The 17,429-nt window shown below is 42.9% G+C and overlaps 1 protein-coding gene across 2 annotated transcripts in view; it reads left to right on the top strand.

Annotated features, from left to right (window-relative positions):
• Positions 1-17,429, top strand: part of IL1RAP (interleukin 1 receptor accessory protein) — a 406,084-nt gene that overhangs the window by 367,010 nt on the left and 21,645 nt on the right. For both annotated transcript variants that reach the window (XM_073626394.1, XM_073626396.1), the window contains exons 8-9: positions 5,930-6,084; positions 10,016-10,165. In XM_073626394.1, coding sequence (XP_073482495.1) covers positions 5,930-6,084; positions 10,016-10,165 — 305 coding nt within the window. The remainder of the gene's footprint in view (positions 1-5,929; positions 6,085-10,015; positions 10,166-17,429) is intronic.

The following is a 17,429-nucleotide window of genomic DNA, read 5'->3' as shown; positions in this document are numbered from 1 at the left end:
ATGAAAACAAATCACACCATAAAAAATACATTATTAAAGGACAAGTTCACCTTTGGGAACATGTTAATGCTCTGCCCAATTTTAGGGTGAAACCTGTAACATGTTCCCAGTGCTGCAGCCGCCGCCCGCTGCCCCCCTCCTCCCTGTGACAGCAGTACAGGGAGAAGTTCCCTGTACTAGCTGTCAGTTTTTAAAAGCAATGCATGATTTCACCCACATGGCCGCGTCATTCATACACAGAGCTCTGTGTATGAATGAACTGCAAGTCCCCACAGCCTTAGCGGCTGTCAGCTTGTAGTTTTCAATGAACTACCACGGCACTGCAGAGCGCTGTAGTAGTTCATTGAGTCTTCCTGTCAGCGTGTATCGGCTTACCCATATGCGAGGAGGGGTTTGGTGCAAGGTTGGTCTAAAAGGTAGGATGAACCCACATCCCAAGTTAAACTGGCTATATGGAAATTGATCCTCTAGCGGGACTTTTAGAGGGAACACCTACTCATGGGTCATAAAGAGTATGGAAAATGTAGAATTAGTATGATAAAGTGTTTATTGTTAATATATATAATTAAAGGGATCTGTGGTACATAGGGGTACATATGCAGCATACGTAATACATACAAAAAAATAATAGCAATACAAATGCCAGTGCAAACAATTCACAATCATGGAACTCCAATACACATGGAACACATATGCGGGGAGTACCCGACGCGTTTCGAGATATATACTCTTCCTCAGGGGTATCAGATTGGAATCGGCAAGCAAAGGATATGTCTATAAATTAAGAAAACAGTGATAAACCAATTGTAAGGGTATTGTAAACAACATATATATATAGACATGAGAGAGGTAATGGTTGGAATACAAGTATACATTATATATATATAAATAAGAGGGGAACCAGTGAAATACTGACCATAAAGTATTGCTTGGAGGGCATGTGTCTAATGCTGCATCCATATTTAAAACAAAAGAGAGAAATCAGGGGTCTGAAGGGGACGTAACACTGCTGAACATAAAGGTGTGTCCTGGTCCTGGTCCACAACCCGCAAGGCTTGTATGCCCCCCACGGCGCGGCCGCCAGGAAGAAATTCCCCAACAGAGGGCGTCAGAGAAGACCACCAATAGTAAGGAATGATCCTAGAAGGCTCCGATCTGTGGGGAGCAAAAGATAGGACAAAAGGGGGGGGGTTGATGAAGGGGCAAGGAAGTGTTTATAGTGGTTGTTGATAGTGCAAAAGGACCCCAAGGAGCGTGGTAGCCCAATAAAAGGTAATGACCAATAAGAAGTACCTGAATGAGCCTGTAAGTGGTATGTAGGCGGGAGGCTGGGAGAGTAATGGATAATGGTGCATCTAAGGCCAGGGTCCAGAGTGGCCGGGTGTACTACCCCCGCTGGATGATCCCCAAAATAGGGGGGTCCCCGATGCACTAAGCAGGGGGGGAGGGAGTAATGCCGGTCAAGGGATGGTCCAGACAATGCAGTGATGATGGATGGGCAGGAGGTTCCAGACCCGGGGACACTTGCAGGGTCCTGTCTGCAATGATTACCTAGTCTTACCTAGAGGGGTCCCGAGTGTAGACTGGATATAGTGTGTCAGCGTGCTGCAGCCGAGGACGCCGTGGGATTGAGAAGGAATGGACGCCCGTTCATATGGCGCGGTCGCGCCCGTGATTGGTCACAGGCGCGGCCAATGGGTGGAAAGGTGGACGCCCCCCGAGCCTGGGGCGCACGCGCCGGCCCCATTTGACACCGCGACCCGGAGTGTATACAAGCCTCCGGGCGCGGTGACGTGTGTCCCCCGGCGCGATGACGTACGTCACACGGGGTGGGTGGGACCGAGACCTGCGCCGAAGGCCCGCGGCGCGGGAGTCAGGAGAGGCCGGACCGGGTGGCGATCCAGCATCTCCTAGTTACAAGAACGCCGCCCGAAGCAACAAGGTTGCGTCAGGCGGCCCCCCCCGCGCCGAGTGGGGAAAGAGACCCGGCGGCACGCGCCGGAGAGGGACAGCCCCGTGGCGTGGAGAGGAGGGGCAGGACAGCCCAAGCAGTGGGTGGAATGTCAGGAGGTACACACAGGAATGCCCACAGAAAGGAAAGATCAGAGTAAAAAAGAGACTGGCTACAATATAAAAAGGGGAAAAAAAGAAATAAAAATGAATGAGAATGAAGACAGAGAGAAATGATTGTAGCCAGGAAAAAGTGAAGATGGTAAATAATAAGAAAACAATAAATACCTAAAATACCATATATGACATGTACACCATATATAATAATGAAATAAAGTACACAGTGTATCCATGTGGGTATAAAACCAAGGACACCTGCTATATACAGTATATACAAATATGTACAAAAATGTTCAAAAAGGAGAAAAGGGGGGGGTGGGGGGTGGGTGTTTAGAAAAAAAAAAAAACACACACCCCCCTTTTTCTTTTCTCCTTCTTTACCCTTTCCCTTAGGAGGGGGTCTCATCGGGCTCCCATTCGGAGCCCCCTGATGAGAAGCCCTCCAGGAAAGGTCTAAAAGATATACACGTATTTAACCCGGGGGGTTGGGTGGCTCTGAGTCTAAAGATCCACCTCTGTTCCAATTGCAAAAGTGTTTTGTTCATATCTCCTCCCCGTATACCGGTGTGTACACGATCAAGGATAATGAACCAAAATTTTGGGCAGATGCCCTCATGTATGTTTGTGACATGGCGACCCAGGGGTAAGTTCGGGTTGCAGGTCTGCATGGCAGTAATATGTCTGTAAGCCCTGCGCCAGAACTCTTGGATGGTTTTCCCTATGTAGAAACAAGTGCATTCACATGTAAGCAGATAGACTACCCCACATGTTTTGCAATTGGCGTAGTGTCTGGGTTTGAAAAGTTCGCCATTGGGCAGGGTGATGTGTTTGGAAGTGTTAAGAAACCTGCAGTAGTTGCATCCGCCGCACGTAAAAGTGCCTTTGTTCTTACATGGGTCGTGTTTGCCATTGCCTTTGAACTCACTACAGACCAGTTGGTCTCGAAGGGAACCAGCTCGTCTGTAGGTGAAAGCTGGTGTAGGGGGTACAAAAGGGCCAATGGATGGATCCATGGTGAGCATGTGCCAATACCTGGATATGACTTTTTTGATGGCTATATGTTGGTTAGAAAACCTTGTGATGATGGAGATTGGTTGGGATCTGAGATTTTTTTTGGTTGAAGGATTATAAAGTATGTCATTACGTGTTCTGGCCCAGACCCTCCTATACGCTTTTTTGAGGCAGGAATTAGAATAACCTCTGGTGCGTAGTCGTGTTTGTAGGATTTTGGCTTCTTTGATAAAAGTTATATCATCAGTACAGTTTCTTCTAGTACGAAGGTACTGACTATATGGGATAGAGGCAATGAGTGGCCGAGGGTGAAAACTGCTGGCATGAAGTATGGAGTTGCCGGCTGAGGATTTCCTAAAAAGACTGGTACTGAGGGAGCCCTCACTATCCTTGTAGATGGTGACATCAAGGAATGTGATTGACTTGGGGTCCCAGGTCATGGTGAATGATAGGTTAAAGTCATTCTTGTTGAGTGAGTGAAGGAATGTAGGTATTAGAGATGTGGGCCCGTTCCACACTAGGAGAATATCGTCAATGTAGCGATACCACATGACGACATTCTCCATGTATGGGGCGAAGTGCACAGATTCCTGCACCATGTGCTCCCACTCCCCCAGGTACAGGTTGGCGTATGACGGGGCACATGAGGTCCCCATCGCCACGCCCTGCACCTGGAGGTAGTGGGAGCCATTGAATGTGAAGAAGTTGTGGGTGAGAGTGAATTCGAGTGCTGCTAGTAGGAACTCGTTGGTCTTATGATTGTACTGGCTATTGAGGGAAAGAATATGTCGTATGCAGGAAAGGCCTTTGTCGTGTGGTATGGAGCTATAGAGGGCCTCCACATCCACTGCCACGAGTACTGACTCGGGAGGGATGCAGAGGCCATCAATGTTCTGTAAGAGGTGTGGAGTATCTCGGATGTAACTGGGGAGTTTAAGGACATGGGGGCGTAGGTATCCATCTATGAATTGACTGAGTCGTTCCGTGAGGGAGCCGTGGGATGTACGGCTAAGCATATACAATGACCGTGTGGAGGAGACCTCCATGGCACCAGCGAACTTCTGATCTCTGGCGCAATGCTTTATAGGCTCCTAATACAAAATTTAATAAATGCACATTTTTTTTACAAGCAAAAAGATGTGCATTTATTATTTTTTGTACAAATGTGAACTTATTCTTTAAGGGTCACTGTCAGTGAAAAATGTATGTCAAAGCAATCAGTAAATCCAAAATATTAACTGATCTTAAAGTTTCTTGTGAATTCAGGCTTGGCACCACCTTCCAACATCATTAATGGCCTTTTAATTTAGGGGCAATCCTGTTTACTAATAAGGAGAGATAAGAGGATGCGTACTTAATTTGACTTTTATAAGAAAAGCCAAGATTTGTATATTTCTTCAGCAGGCTATATATCTGGACCTTTTGATGGCTTTGTAGTGCAGTTCTCACTGGAGCTAAACTCTACTGTTCTTCCATCACTGTCTCCATTTGATTTGGCTATGTGTGTATTGTAACAGGTTTGCTGTTAAGCTTCTTTTGTAGTTTAAAGTTGCCCATCTGTTATACATGCTGTCTGATATCATAATGCTATCTGATACATGATATATGAAACACTGCTTTGCAGAGGTGTTGACATCTACATTACCTTTAACTAAATTCTAGTTCTAGGGTTGTACTGCAAAAAAGTGGTGACACAATTCAATTTGCTACAGTACTCTTTTCTGTTAGCTGCTTTAGCTGAATTTAAGTTCTGTGTGTAGACACACAGGCCACAATCAGGTACCTTTACCTTCAAGTGAACCTATATAAACATTTGAGACAGGAGTCTGCTTTTCTGCTTGAGGCTGGGTTCACACCTATGCGAATTGGATGCGGGTTTCCCCGCATCCAATTCGCATAGCAGGAGAATATGACCGGCTCTCTTTGGAGCCGGTTTCACATGTCTCCGGGGTGGCTGCGGAGCGCACTGCACAGAAACGCTGTGCATCTTTGCCTCTGTTTTAGGGCCGAATTCAGGCAAAGATTCTGCCCTGATTTGTCTTTGAAGCGGAGAACAGGGATGGACAGCGTTGCTTTGCGATCCGCAGCCGGTTTAGGTGTGAACCGATCCTAAAGTGTTTGTTAACCCAAAAAAAAAAAAAAAAGTGATTCTGGTCCCTTAAAGCGGATTAAACAGCACAGTGCTTGTGCTGTGTAATCTGCCCCCCTCTAAACTGTAAAAAATAAAACCCTAATCCTGCCACTTCCCATATCCCCCTCTCTGTGCTGACCACGAAAATCAGGGCTGCTGAGCCCTGGCCACCTTGGCCCTGCTCTCTGCTCTCCCCCTTCACCCCCTCCTCCCTGCCTGTCAGCTCCGTGTCTGTGTCTCTGTCTCCATCCCCCCCACCCCGGCTATTAGTACAAATGAAAAAATATAAATGCTCACTGCCAGCCCCTGTATTATAGGCAGGCATAGCACACTGCATAAATCTTTTATAAAAATGAGGCTTGTAAGTACAGATTTAGCGCAATCTTCAGGCCGGTCACGTGACTCTCGGACGGTTTCCAGGGCTACTGCAGGAGGGACAGAGTGACCATGTGACCTCCCAAGCTGACTTCAGAGGGTTATATCGGCCCCTCCTGCAGAAGCCATCCATCGGAGCTGTAAAGCCGCCGCAAATTATGTGACTGGCCTGAAGATCATTCTAAAATGTTATTTACAAGCCTCATTTTTATAAAAGACAGGTTCAGTGTTTCTATACTTGCCTATAATAGAGGGGCTGGCGGTGATTTATAGATATGGGTTTACAAACACCTTAAGTCACCGTACATCTGAAAAGTAATATGTTGTGTTCATTTTTTTCAGTGTTAAATTGGATGAGATGAATCCTGGAGCTGAAACCATAATTGAGAAATTATACATCAAAAATATCACTCCGGATGACCTCAAGCACAACTATACATGCTCAGCCAAAAACCGTTTAGGGTCCGTCTCCAGGCAAGCACTGGTCAAAGAGAAAGGTGACTACACTTAGCAAGACAGTATACCATAAATTCATACGATTTGTTACCACAATGTATTCATTTATATACATCATACACTAAAATATTTGGGTCGAGAATCAAGAAAACATGTACATCAGAAAGGAAAATCTAAAACTGTATTGTATTGTGCAGTATAGAATATGTTGACTTTCTTTAAATGAAAAATAATAATTAGGAAAATTAAACATGCAAATACTAATTTGGATTTTAGCAGACAAGTGGATTTTTTACTGTACTTAGATCCCCTGGAAATTTAAAATTAATTTGCACAAAATAGTAAAACTTCATCTTAACTTCAACTTAAAACCATAATTTTCCCCTAACTTTGTGGCTTGTATATTTGGATTCCAGTCTGTATATTTACCACTTTTAAAATAATTAAAGTAGATTTAAATCATAACGCTATGATGTTTATTTAGCTAAAGCACTGTGCATCATAAACAATTGCCATGGCATTTTTTTATAGAATACTGTTTTTGCTTATGGTCACTACAAGAGGTCATTCTGACACACATAAAAAAAAAGGGATTCTGGAGGAATAGGAATAATGATGATAAAGATGTTTTGTTATTTATCCAATCAGCTTATTCAGTTCTAATATCCCAGCATTTATATCCACATGGGTAACTTAGTCACCTTATTCCAATCCCTATGAAATGTATCAAGACAGATGTTGATTTTTTCCAAGAACATGATTGGTGTGAAAAGCTTGTGATACTACCCTGATTATCATCTTCAAGGAAGGAACAAAGGAGGGCGATGGAGCCATGTACAAAACAAGAAACACAAACCCCAGAACTTTTTTTTTTTTTTTTATAAAGGAGATTGTCTCATGCACACCTGTTTATTTTTATAAGGATCATTAGACAGGCATGTGAAGGCCCTCAGCAAGGGCCAAAGAGGACTTGACGCTGGTCAAAGAAAGCAAATCACTTGTTAAAGCTTTACTAAAGTAAAATGCAAGCAGTCACTTTGAGCTTTACCTTTCCTATATATTACGCAACAATCACACTAATTTTATATTTATTTTGACACTTTTGTGGGGACCAGTGACATAATTACAGTGATCAGTGCTAAAAATATGCAATGTCACTGTACTAATGACACTGGCAGAGAAGAGGTTAACATCAGGGGAGATCAAAAGATCAACTGTGCCTAGCTAATGTTTCAGTGTAGTGGGGGAGGTGCTTTTACTAGTGGAAGGCATGGATCAGTGTTTCTGCTTTACAGAAACACAGGATTCATGCCTTCTGTACTGACAGAACATCAATCTGCCTTTTGTTACATAGACAGACTGCCATTCTGTCAATGTACCGAACGATTAGTGGATGCCTGCGGACACAGCTGGAGCAAGCCACCGGCAGCGTGCACTCGGGCCCAATACCCGGAAGTGCAGGTTCACGTATATATTTGTGAGCCTTTGTGAGCCTTTGCTACTAAATGAATCCCCTATCAGTCCTTAAAAAAAAAAATAAAAAAGATAATATAGTACGTTAGGGTAGACTACAAGCACTAATAGGTTTAATGTGCAGAACTGTGACATCACCAAAATTAAAAAATTGCTCTGCAACTCAAGGGTATTTATGCCTAGGGAATCAAGTGGTCATATTTACAGCGGGGCAAAAAAGTATTTAGTCAGCCACCAATTGTGCAAGTTCTCCCACCTAAAAAAGATGAGAGAGGCCTGTAGTTGTAATCATAGGTATACCTCAACTATGAGAGACAAAATGTGGAAACAAATCCAGACAATCACATTGTCTGATTTGGAAAGAGTTTATTTGCAAATTACGGTGGAAAATAAGTATTTTTTGTCAATATCAAAAGTTCATCTCAATACTTTGTTATATATCCTTTGTTGGCAATGACAGAGGTCAAACGTTTTCTGTAAGTCTTCACAAGGTTGTCTCACACTGTTGCTGGTATGGTGGCCCATTCCTCCATGCAGATCTCCTCTAGAGCAGTGATGTTGGGGGGTTTCGCTGGGCAACATGGACTTTCAATTCCCTCCAAAGGTTTTCTATGGGGTTGAGATCTGGAGACTGGCTAGGCCACTCCAGGACCTTGAAATGCTTCTTACGAAGCCACTCCTTCATTGCCCGGGTGGTGTGTTTGGGATCATTGTCATGCTGAAAGACCCAGCCACGTTTCATCTTCAATGCCCTTGCTGATGGGAGGAGGTTTGCACTTAAAATCTCACGATACATGGCCCCATTCATTCTTTCATGTACACGGATCAGTTATCCTGTTCCCTTTGCAGAGAAACAGCCCCAAAGCATGATGTTGCCACCCCCATGCTTCACAGTAGGTATGGTGTTCTTTGGTTGCAACTCAGCATTCTCTCTCCTCCAAACACAAAGAGTTGTGTTTCTACCAAACAGTTCTACTTTGGTTTTATCTGACCATATGACATTTTCCCAATCCTCTTCTGGATCATCCAAATGCTCTCTACAAACCTCAAACAGGCCCGGACATGTACTGGCTTAAGCAGGGGGACACGTCTGGTACTGCAGGATCTGAGTCCCTGGTGGCGTAGTGTGTTACTGATGGTAGCCTTTGTTACGTTGGTCCCAGCTCTCTGCAGGTCATTCACTAGGTCCCCCCGTGTGGTTCTGGGATTTGCTCACCGTTCTTGTGATCATTTTGACCCCACAAGGTGAGATCTTGCATGAAGCCCCAGATCGAGGGAGATTATCAGTGATCTTGTTTGTCTTCTATTTTCTAATTATTGCTCCCACAGTTGATTTCTTCACACCAAGCTGCTTGCCTATTGCAGATTCAGCCTTCCCATCATGGTGCAGGTCTACAATTTTGTTTCTGGTGTCCTTCGACAGCTCTTTGGTCTTCACCATAGTGGAGTTTGGAGTGTGACTGTTTGAGGTTGTGGACAGGTGTCTTTTATACTGATAACAAGTTCAAACAGGTGCCATTAATACAGGTAATGAGTGGAAGACAGAGGAGCATCTTAAAGAAGAAGATACAGGTCTGTGAGAGCCAGAAATCTTGCTTGTTTGTAGGTGACCAAATATTTACTTTCTACCAAAATTTGCAAATAAATTCTTTCAAAAATCAGACAATGTGATTGTCTGGATTTGTTTCCACATTTTGTCTCTCATAGTTGAGGTATACATATGATGACAATTACAGGCCTCTCTCATCTTTTTAAGTGGGAGAACTTGCACAATTGGTGGCTGACTAAACATTTTTTTGCCCCACTGTATGCTGTGCTTTAAAAAAAAACAAAAAACAAAACATGTTCTTACTGAACTGTAGATTCTGAGCCATGTAGTATAATTCAGTGAAAGTGCACATCTAGTCGATATAATATCAAGGCTTTGGTTTGATCGGTATTCTGATCTGGTTTGATCGGTATTCTTGAGTTTGCACTCGTTTGACATAATTTGACCTTCTAACCATTATCAGTCTTTATGTAAATGTGTCTGTGAACTCTTGACACTCCTTTATTGCAAAGCAAGCTGGTCAATTTCTCATCAGAAAGCACAGCATCCTATTTTCCTGTTTAGGCTGTCTGCTGAATAATTATTGACATCAACGGGAATAACAACTTGCTTCAACAAGTCACTGTTAAATGCACATGCACAATATATTGGAATTGCTTTGGACAGCTCATATTATTATGAATTTTGAATTATTCCTGTTTACCGATAGAAAATATGTGGCTTGACATGTGATTTAAAATGCATTATGTTTTTGTAGACGCTGTATGCCGTTATAGATGTATTGAGTATTGACATGTGTTGTAAGGACAAATGTTCATCTTTTTTAAGACTCTTTTCTGTGTAACAAGTCAATGGAGACAATTCAGCAGTTAATTTGAATGCATTATGTTCTTGGTGCTGACATTTGCATCATAATAATATGGTAATCACTATTAAAATATTTTTTACAGTTGGCACTCCACGATACATCACTGAATTAGCATGTGGACTGGGAGCAACGGTGTTTCTTGTCATATGCTTCATTGTTGTGTATCATGTCTACTGGCTGGAATTGGTGCTCTTCTACAGGGCTCATTTTGGCACCGATGAAACCATTGGGGGTAAGATACTGTTAAAAATGTGTGTGGGTCAGCATGGGGGTGGGGTAGTGAGAGCGGGGGTTTGATGCCTGTCAGGCAATGAGTGGGGGAGAGTAGTGTGGTGATGGTAGGTGCTCAACAAAAATGGCATCCTTTTTATAAAAAAGAATAGCTATTACCATCGCTTCCACCCATTTTTTTTTTTACATATCTTAGACATATTTATAATTGTATAACTCATGCACAATTGGAAAATGAAAACTGCTATGTTTCTGGCTCTAACAGTTGAGAAAAGTGGAACGATAGTGCTTGACCCATAGGGTTATCTTGCTGGCAATATCTTAGGATATTGATGTTGGTGTAAATGATCTGGTTCCTGGGCAGGCGGCTTCTATACCCCAGAGGAGCTCCACAGTCTCCTTGCCATGTAGTGTAATGTGAAATTGAAATTGCAGTGCACACCACTGCTACGAGGTCCAGATACAACGTTATTCCATTAAAGGTCAGGGGTAAAATTCAAAAAGTAGCCAACACAGAAACCTCATGGGGTCATAATTAAAACCAAATAGACAATACTGTTACTGGAATAAAGTTGTATCTGGACCTCATAGCAGTGGTGTGGTGCTTCAGTTTCAATTTATGTTTCTGGCTTTGGCCTCCAGATCTGTAGGATGTGTGCACAGCTGTACGCGTGTTGCACACTGGATACTGTCCTAAGCAGCGGCCCTCCAATGCTATGAGAAATAATAGCATCTGCTTCTACTGAGAAAGGTGGCGCCTCTCGCCACCACCCACCCCCTTCTTCCCTCTTCACCATTTGCAGAACTCGTACTATTATAGGCTCACAATCCTGTGAATGAAGGAGGAGCAGTTGAATGAAAGGATCTCCCCTGCTCATTCCCAGAAAGCGATGCGTTGTGGGATAGTTGTAGTTCTTTTAATGGCAGAGAGGTCAGAAGATGAGCGGCACAGCTTTTCTCTGTAGCAGTGACTGCTGTTCATTCTCTCAGTACTAGAAGATAGCCACTTGAGCAGCTTTAACCACCTCAATACAGGGCACTTACACCCCCTTCTTGCCCAGGCCATTTTTCAGCTTTCAGTGCTGTCACTTTGAATGACAATTGCGCGGTTATGCTACACTGTAACCATGTGAAATTTTTATAATTTTCTTCACACAAATAGAGCTTTCTTTTGGTGGCATTTAATCTCTTCTGGGTTTTTTGTTTTCCTTAAAAAAAAAAAAAAAAAGACCAACAATTTTGAAAAAAAAAAGTAAAAAAAAAAGAGTAATCTCCTTCACTGATGGGCGCTGATGAGGCGGCACTGATGGGCACTGATAGTCTGCACTGATGAAGTGGCACTTATGGGCACTGATGAGGCGGCAGGAATATACCACACTTATGGGCACTGATAGGTGGCACTGGTGGCATTGATGGGTGGCTCTGGTGGGCACTGATAAGCAGCACTGGTGGGCACAGATTGGTGGCAATTGTGGGCACTGGTTGGTACTGATCACTGGCACTGGTGGCACCTAATTGTAATCAGGGCACTGATGATCAGTGCCCTGATTACGTACCTAGATGGCCCCCTGTGAGGAGATGCCACTGATCGGCTCTCCTTTCCTCTCACTCTGTCAGTGTTATGCCGATGCCGATTACTGGCATCTCCGTGTTTACATGGGACCGCCTGTGATTGGACACAGCCAATCACATGGTTAAAGAGCCGTGTCCGTGGCTCTTTACAGAGATCGGGGTTGCGCCGTGTCCTAGCAACACTGCGCGATGAGCGCTCCACAGCAGTCGTTCTGGGAGGCCGTCATATGACATCCACCCAGATCAAGAGCCACACCGCCCAGCCGTCATTTGATGGTGGGCAGGGGCAAGTGGTTAAAGGAAGCACAGCAGTGAAGATTTTAGCAGAAGCTGCTGTCTGCGGGTAATGGAATACACAACCTTATACATACAGTTGTACTCAAAGGTTTGCATACCCTGGCAGAAATCATGAAATTTTGGCAGTGATATTGAAAATTCAAATTACATTTAAAGCTAGTGATCATACAAATCCATTTATTATCACTTAGTTGTTTGGCTCCTTTTTACATTATAACGATAACAGAAATCACCCAAATGGCCCTGAGCAAAAGTTTACATACTTTGGCATGTTTGGCCTTGGTACAGACACTCAAGGTGACACCCACAGGTTAAAATAGCAATTAAAAGTTTAATTTCCCACATCTGTGGCTTTTAAAATTGCAATTAGTGTCTGTGTATAAATAGTCAATGGGTCTGTTAGCTCTCACATGGAAGCACTGAACAGGCTAGATACTGAGCCAAGGGGGGCAGAAAAGAACTGTCAAAATACCTGCGTAGCAAGGTAATGGAACTTCATAAAGATGGAAAAGGATATAAAAAGATTTTCAAAGCCTTGAACATGCCAGTCAGTACTGCTGAATCACTTATTAAGAAGTGGGAAATTCCGGGATCTCTTGATACCAAGCCAAGGTCAGGTATACCAAGAAAGATTGCAGCCACAACTGCCAGAGGAATTGTTTAGGATAAAAAGAAAAGCCCAATGATAATCTCATGAGAAATACAGGGAATTTACTCTGGAAAAAGACAGTGGGGTTGTTTTTAGGGAGCAAAATACAACGATACCTGAACAAAAATTAGCTGCATGGTCGAGTTGCCAGAAAGTAGCCTTTACTGCAAAAATGCTACAAAAAAGCCTGGTTATAATATGCCCCACAACACCTTGACATGCCTCACCGGACTTTTTGTGACATTGGCTTTGTAAAGGCTTCTTTCTGGCAACTCTACCATGCATCTCATTTTTGTTCAAGCATTGTCGTATTGTGCTTCTCAAAAACAACCACGTGTGAGACTTTTTGGGAGCCTAGCCGCGGGTGCCTGAAAACCAATGACCACCTTCAAAGGGCACAATGCCCCACTTCCTTTCCTGGCTACCTATCACAGTTTTGGAGGCCTAAAAATGGCAGGATAGTATAAACACCCCCCCCCCCCAGATTACCCCTTTTTGGAAAGTAGACACGACAAGGTATTCGCTGAGAGGCATGTTGATGCTGCTTCTTCTGAGTATGGGGGAACCACATGTTATTACCTTTTGTATCACTTAACCCTCCCTTTTAGATTGTAAGCTCTAGCAAGCAGGGCCCTCTGATTCCTCCTGTATTAAATTGTATTGTAAATATACTGTTTGCCCTAACGTAAACCACTGCTCAAACTTTTGGCACTACAGTGAGGAACAAAAGTATTTGATCCCCTGCTGATTTTGTACGTTTGCCCACTGACAAAGAAATGATCAGTCTATAATTTTAATGGTAGGATTATTTTAACAGTGAGAGACTGAATAACAACAAAAAAATCCAGAAAACCGCATTTCAAAAAAGTTATACATTGATTTGCATTTTAATGAGTGAAATAAGTATTTGACCCCTTTGCAAAACATGACTTAGTACTTGGTGGCAAAACCCTTGTTGGCAATCACAGAGGCCAGACGTTTCTTGTAGTTGACCACCAGGTTTGCAGGCATCTTTGGAGGGATTTTGTTCCACTCCGCTTTATAGATCCTCTCCAAGTCATTAAGGTTTTGAGGCTGACATTTGGTAACTCAAACCTTCAGCTCCCTCCACATATTTTCTATGGGATTAAGGTCTGGAGACTGGCGAGGCCAGTCCAGGACCTTAATGTGCTTCTTCCTGAACCACTCCTTTGTTGCCTTGGCCGTGTGTTTTGGGTCATTGTCATGCTGGAATACCCATCCACGACCCATTTTCAGTGCCCGATCTGAGGGAAGGAGGTTCTCACCCAAGATTTGACGGTACATGGCCCTGTCCATCATCCCTTTGATGTGGTGAAGTTGTCCTGTCCCTTTAGCAGAAAAACAAAATGGTCTTCTTGGGGTCATAGGCAGCATTCCTCCTCCTCCAAACACGGCGAGTTGAGTTCATGCCAAAGAGCTCGAATTTGGTCTCATCTGACCACAACACTTTCACCCAGTTCTCCTCTGAATCATTCAGATGTTCAGTAGCAAACTTCAAACGGGCTTGTACATGTGCTTTCTAGAGCAGGGGGACCTTGCAGGTGCTGCAGTATTTCAGTCCTTCATGGCATAGTGTGTTACCAATTGTTTTCTTGGTAACTATGGTCCCAGCTGCCTTGAGATCATTGACAAGATTCTCCCATGTAGTTCTGGGCTGATTTCTCACCTTTCTCATGATCATTGAAACTCCATGAGGTGAGATCTTACATGGGGCCCCAGACCGAGGGAGATTGACAGTTATTTTGTGTTTCTTCCATTTGCGAATAATTGTACCAACTCACCCCTCACCAAGCTGCTTGGTGATGGTCTTGTAGGCTATTCTAGCCTTGTGCAGGTCTATAATCTTGTCACTGACATCCTTGGACAGCTCTTTGGTCTTGACCATGGTGGAGAGATTGGAATCTGATTGATAGCTTCTGTAGACTGGTGTCTTTTATACAGGTAACAAGCTGAGATTAGAAGCACTCCCTTTAAGAGAGTGCTCCTAATCTCAGCTTGTTACCTGTATAGAAGACACCTGGGAGCCAGAAATCTTGCTGATTGATAGGGGGAATCAAATACTAATTTTTCACTCATTAAAATGCAAATCAATTTATAGATTTTTTGAAATGTATTTTCTGGATATTTTGTTGTTATTCGGTCTCTCACTGTTAAAATAACTCTACCATTCAAATTATACACTGATTACTTTGTCAGTGGGCAAACGTACAAAATCAGCAGGAGGTCAAATACTTTTTTACCCTCACTGTATATAAATCCTGTATAATAGTAATAACGAAGAAATCTCTACCAGAAAAAGTGTCCACCAACTTCTAATTTTGGGCATACGTGTAATGATCTTTTTTTTCCATTCAGTCTGTGGACTCAACAAAAAAAAAGAAGCCAACAGATTCCTCCATTACATCGATCAATGTGGATGAAGAAATCTCTGTCCAAAAAAAGTGAAAAAAATATATGCAGAAGCATAGAAGCGATTCGCCCACTGACCACCCTAGGCCCCTCATGCTTGGGCATATATGTTCTTTTTTTTTTAACTGGGGATGAGATCTCCTACTGCAGCACTAAAATCACTGACCCTGTTGCTGTCAGAAAAAATAGATCAGTGCTGTAGCTGAATGGTGCTCCTGAAAATAAAACAACAATGGTTAAAGTGTTTGTTAACCCCCCAAAAAAAGATCCTGTTCCTTTAAAGCATGTTATACACTTGTGCTGTGTCAATTGGCACCCTGTAACACCTGTAATACCTGGCTGATCCTGCCTGGCTATACCCCCCCGCTGCTGAGCCTTGGCATTGTGGTCCTTTTGTATGCTTCTGTCATCCACAATCAGCTCTCCTGTGTTTGTGTCTCCTCTGTCCTCCTCCCCCCTCCCCACCCTTCTCATACCTGTGCCCGCAATCCCCCCTCCACCGCTCCTCTCATATCTGCTAATACATTGTATTATCAGCTCTTTATCATAAGAACATGTGTCCCTGGGCCTGTGTAATGTAAAAACTCAGCCGATCTGTACCTGTACCTCCAGCCGCTCAGCTGATTGTAATGCTCTCTCTCCCCCTCCTTCCCGGCTGACATCAGCAGGGCGGCTCAGCCCCGCCCACTGCAGCTGCGACCTGGAGAAACAAGGGAGCTGAAAAGTCAGCAGAGCGCCCGGAGCACAGCGTATACAGGTACAGATCAGCGGATTTTTTACATTACACAAGCACAGGGACACATGTTATTATGATACAGAGGGAATAATACAATTTATTGTAACAATAGAGCATTAACTCAATAAAACAACAACTTTCTTTAATTGAAATCTGTGCCTAAAAAAGAAAAATATATATACCAAAGCATAGGAGCGATCTGACCACTGACCACCCAGGCACCTTATGCTTGTGCTTATACATTCTTTTTTTATCTGCGTATGAGAAATCTTATCCTGCAGCGCTGCAAGAACCGATGTATGTATCCTGAAAGCACACCCTGCTGCTGTCAGAATAAACAGATCAGTGCTGCAGCTGAATGGCGTTCCTGCAAAGCAAACAAGAACGGTTAACAAAAAAAAACAGTAACACCAGAGTATTAACTTTTTTTTTACTTTTACTTTTTTATTTTTTTTTTTTTTTAGTTCTTTAAACTTTTTTGTAACTTATAAAAACTGTAACTGTAAAATTTCCAGGATGTGATTTTAGGGTCTCTCAAAATTCAATAGCCAGTTTCCTGACTAATATCTTTCATGACCCTTGTGTCTCCTAAACTGTGCCGTGCTCTACCCTATACTAATACTCTACTAATATGTGGTAGCAACGAAAGCATTCCTTGATGCAGAGACTAGTTTGGCCAGGAGAGGAGGGACAGGAAAAGCAGGTGTCTCGTCTTATTCCTTGCCTGCTACAGACAAGACATCTTCTTTGGGGTGACCTTTGGTTTTGGGCACCAGAGAAGACATCAGGAAAATTCCTGTCATGCATCTGGCTCACTGCATCTGGATTTGGGGTTTGGGCCACAGCACCTTCTGGAAACTAAAGGGCTGTGATGATCTCTTCCTGAAATTTTATGAAGGGTCTACTTCCTCCAGTTGCTTTGTAAATTACAAAAGCGTTATATGCAACCAATTGAAATAGATTAACCACTTCAGCCCCAGAACATTTTACCCCCTTCCTGACCAGAGCACTTTTTACAATTTGGCACTGCGTCCCTTTAACTGACAATTGCGCACTCATGCAATGCTATACCCAAACGAAATTTGTGTCCTTTTTTCCCACAAATAGAGCTTTCTTTTGGTGGTATTTGATAATCTCTGCGGTTTTTATTTTTTGCGCTATAAACAAAAAAAGAGCGACAATTTTGAAAAAAAAGACAATATTTTTTACTTTTTGCTATAATAAATATCCCCAAAAAATGTTTTTAAAAAACAAATTTCTTCATCAGTTTAGGCCAATATATATTCTTCTACATAATTTTGGTAAAAAAAAAAAAATCACAATACACGTTCATTGATTGGTTTGCGCAAAAGTTATAGCGCCTACAAACTATGGGAAAGATTTATGGAATTTTTATGGCATTTATATTATTTTTGTTTTTCTTTACTAGTAATGGCGGTCATTTGTGATCTTTAGCAGTACTGCGACGTTGCAGCGGACAGATCAGACACTTTTGACACATTTTTGGGACCACTGACATTTATACAGTGATCAGAGCTATAAAAATGCTGTGTAAATGTGACTGGTAGTGAAGGGGTTAAC

Source organism: Aquarana catesbeiana, linkage group LG04 (genome assembly GCF_042186555.1).
Source record: "Aquarana catesbeiana isolate 2022-GZ linkage group LG04, ASM4218655v1, whole genome shotgun sequence".
Taxonomy (NCBI): domain Eukaryota; kingdom Metazoa; phylum Chordata; class Amphibia; order Anura; family Ranidae; genus Aquarana; species Aquarana catesbeiana.
This window is presented reverse-complemented; position numbering and strand designations above follow the sequence as displayed.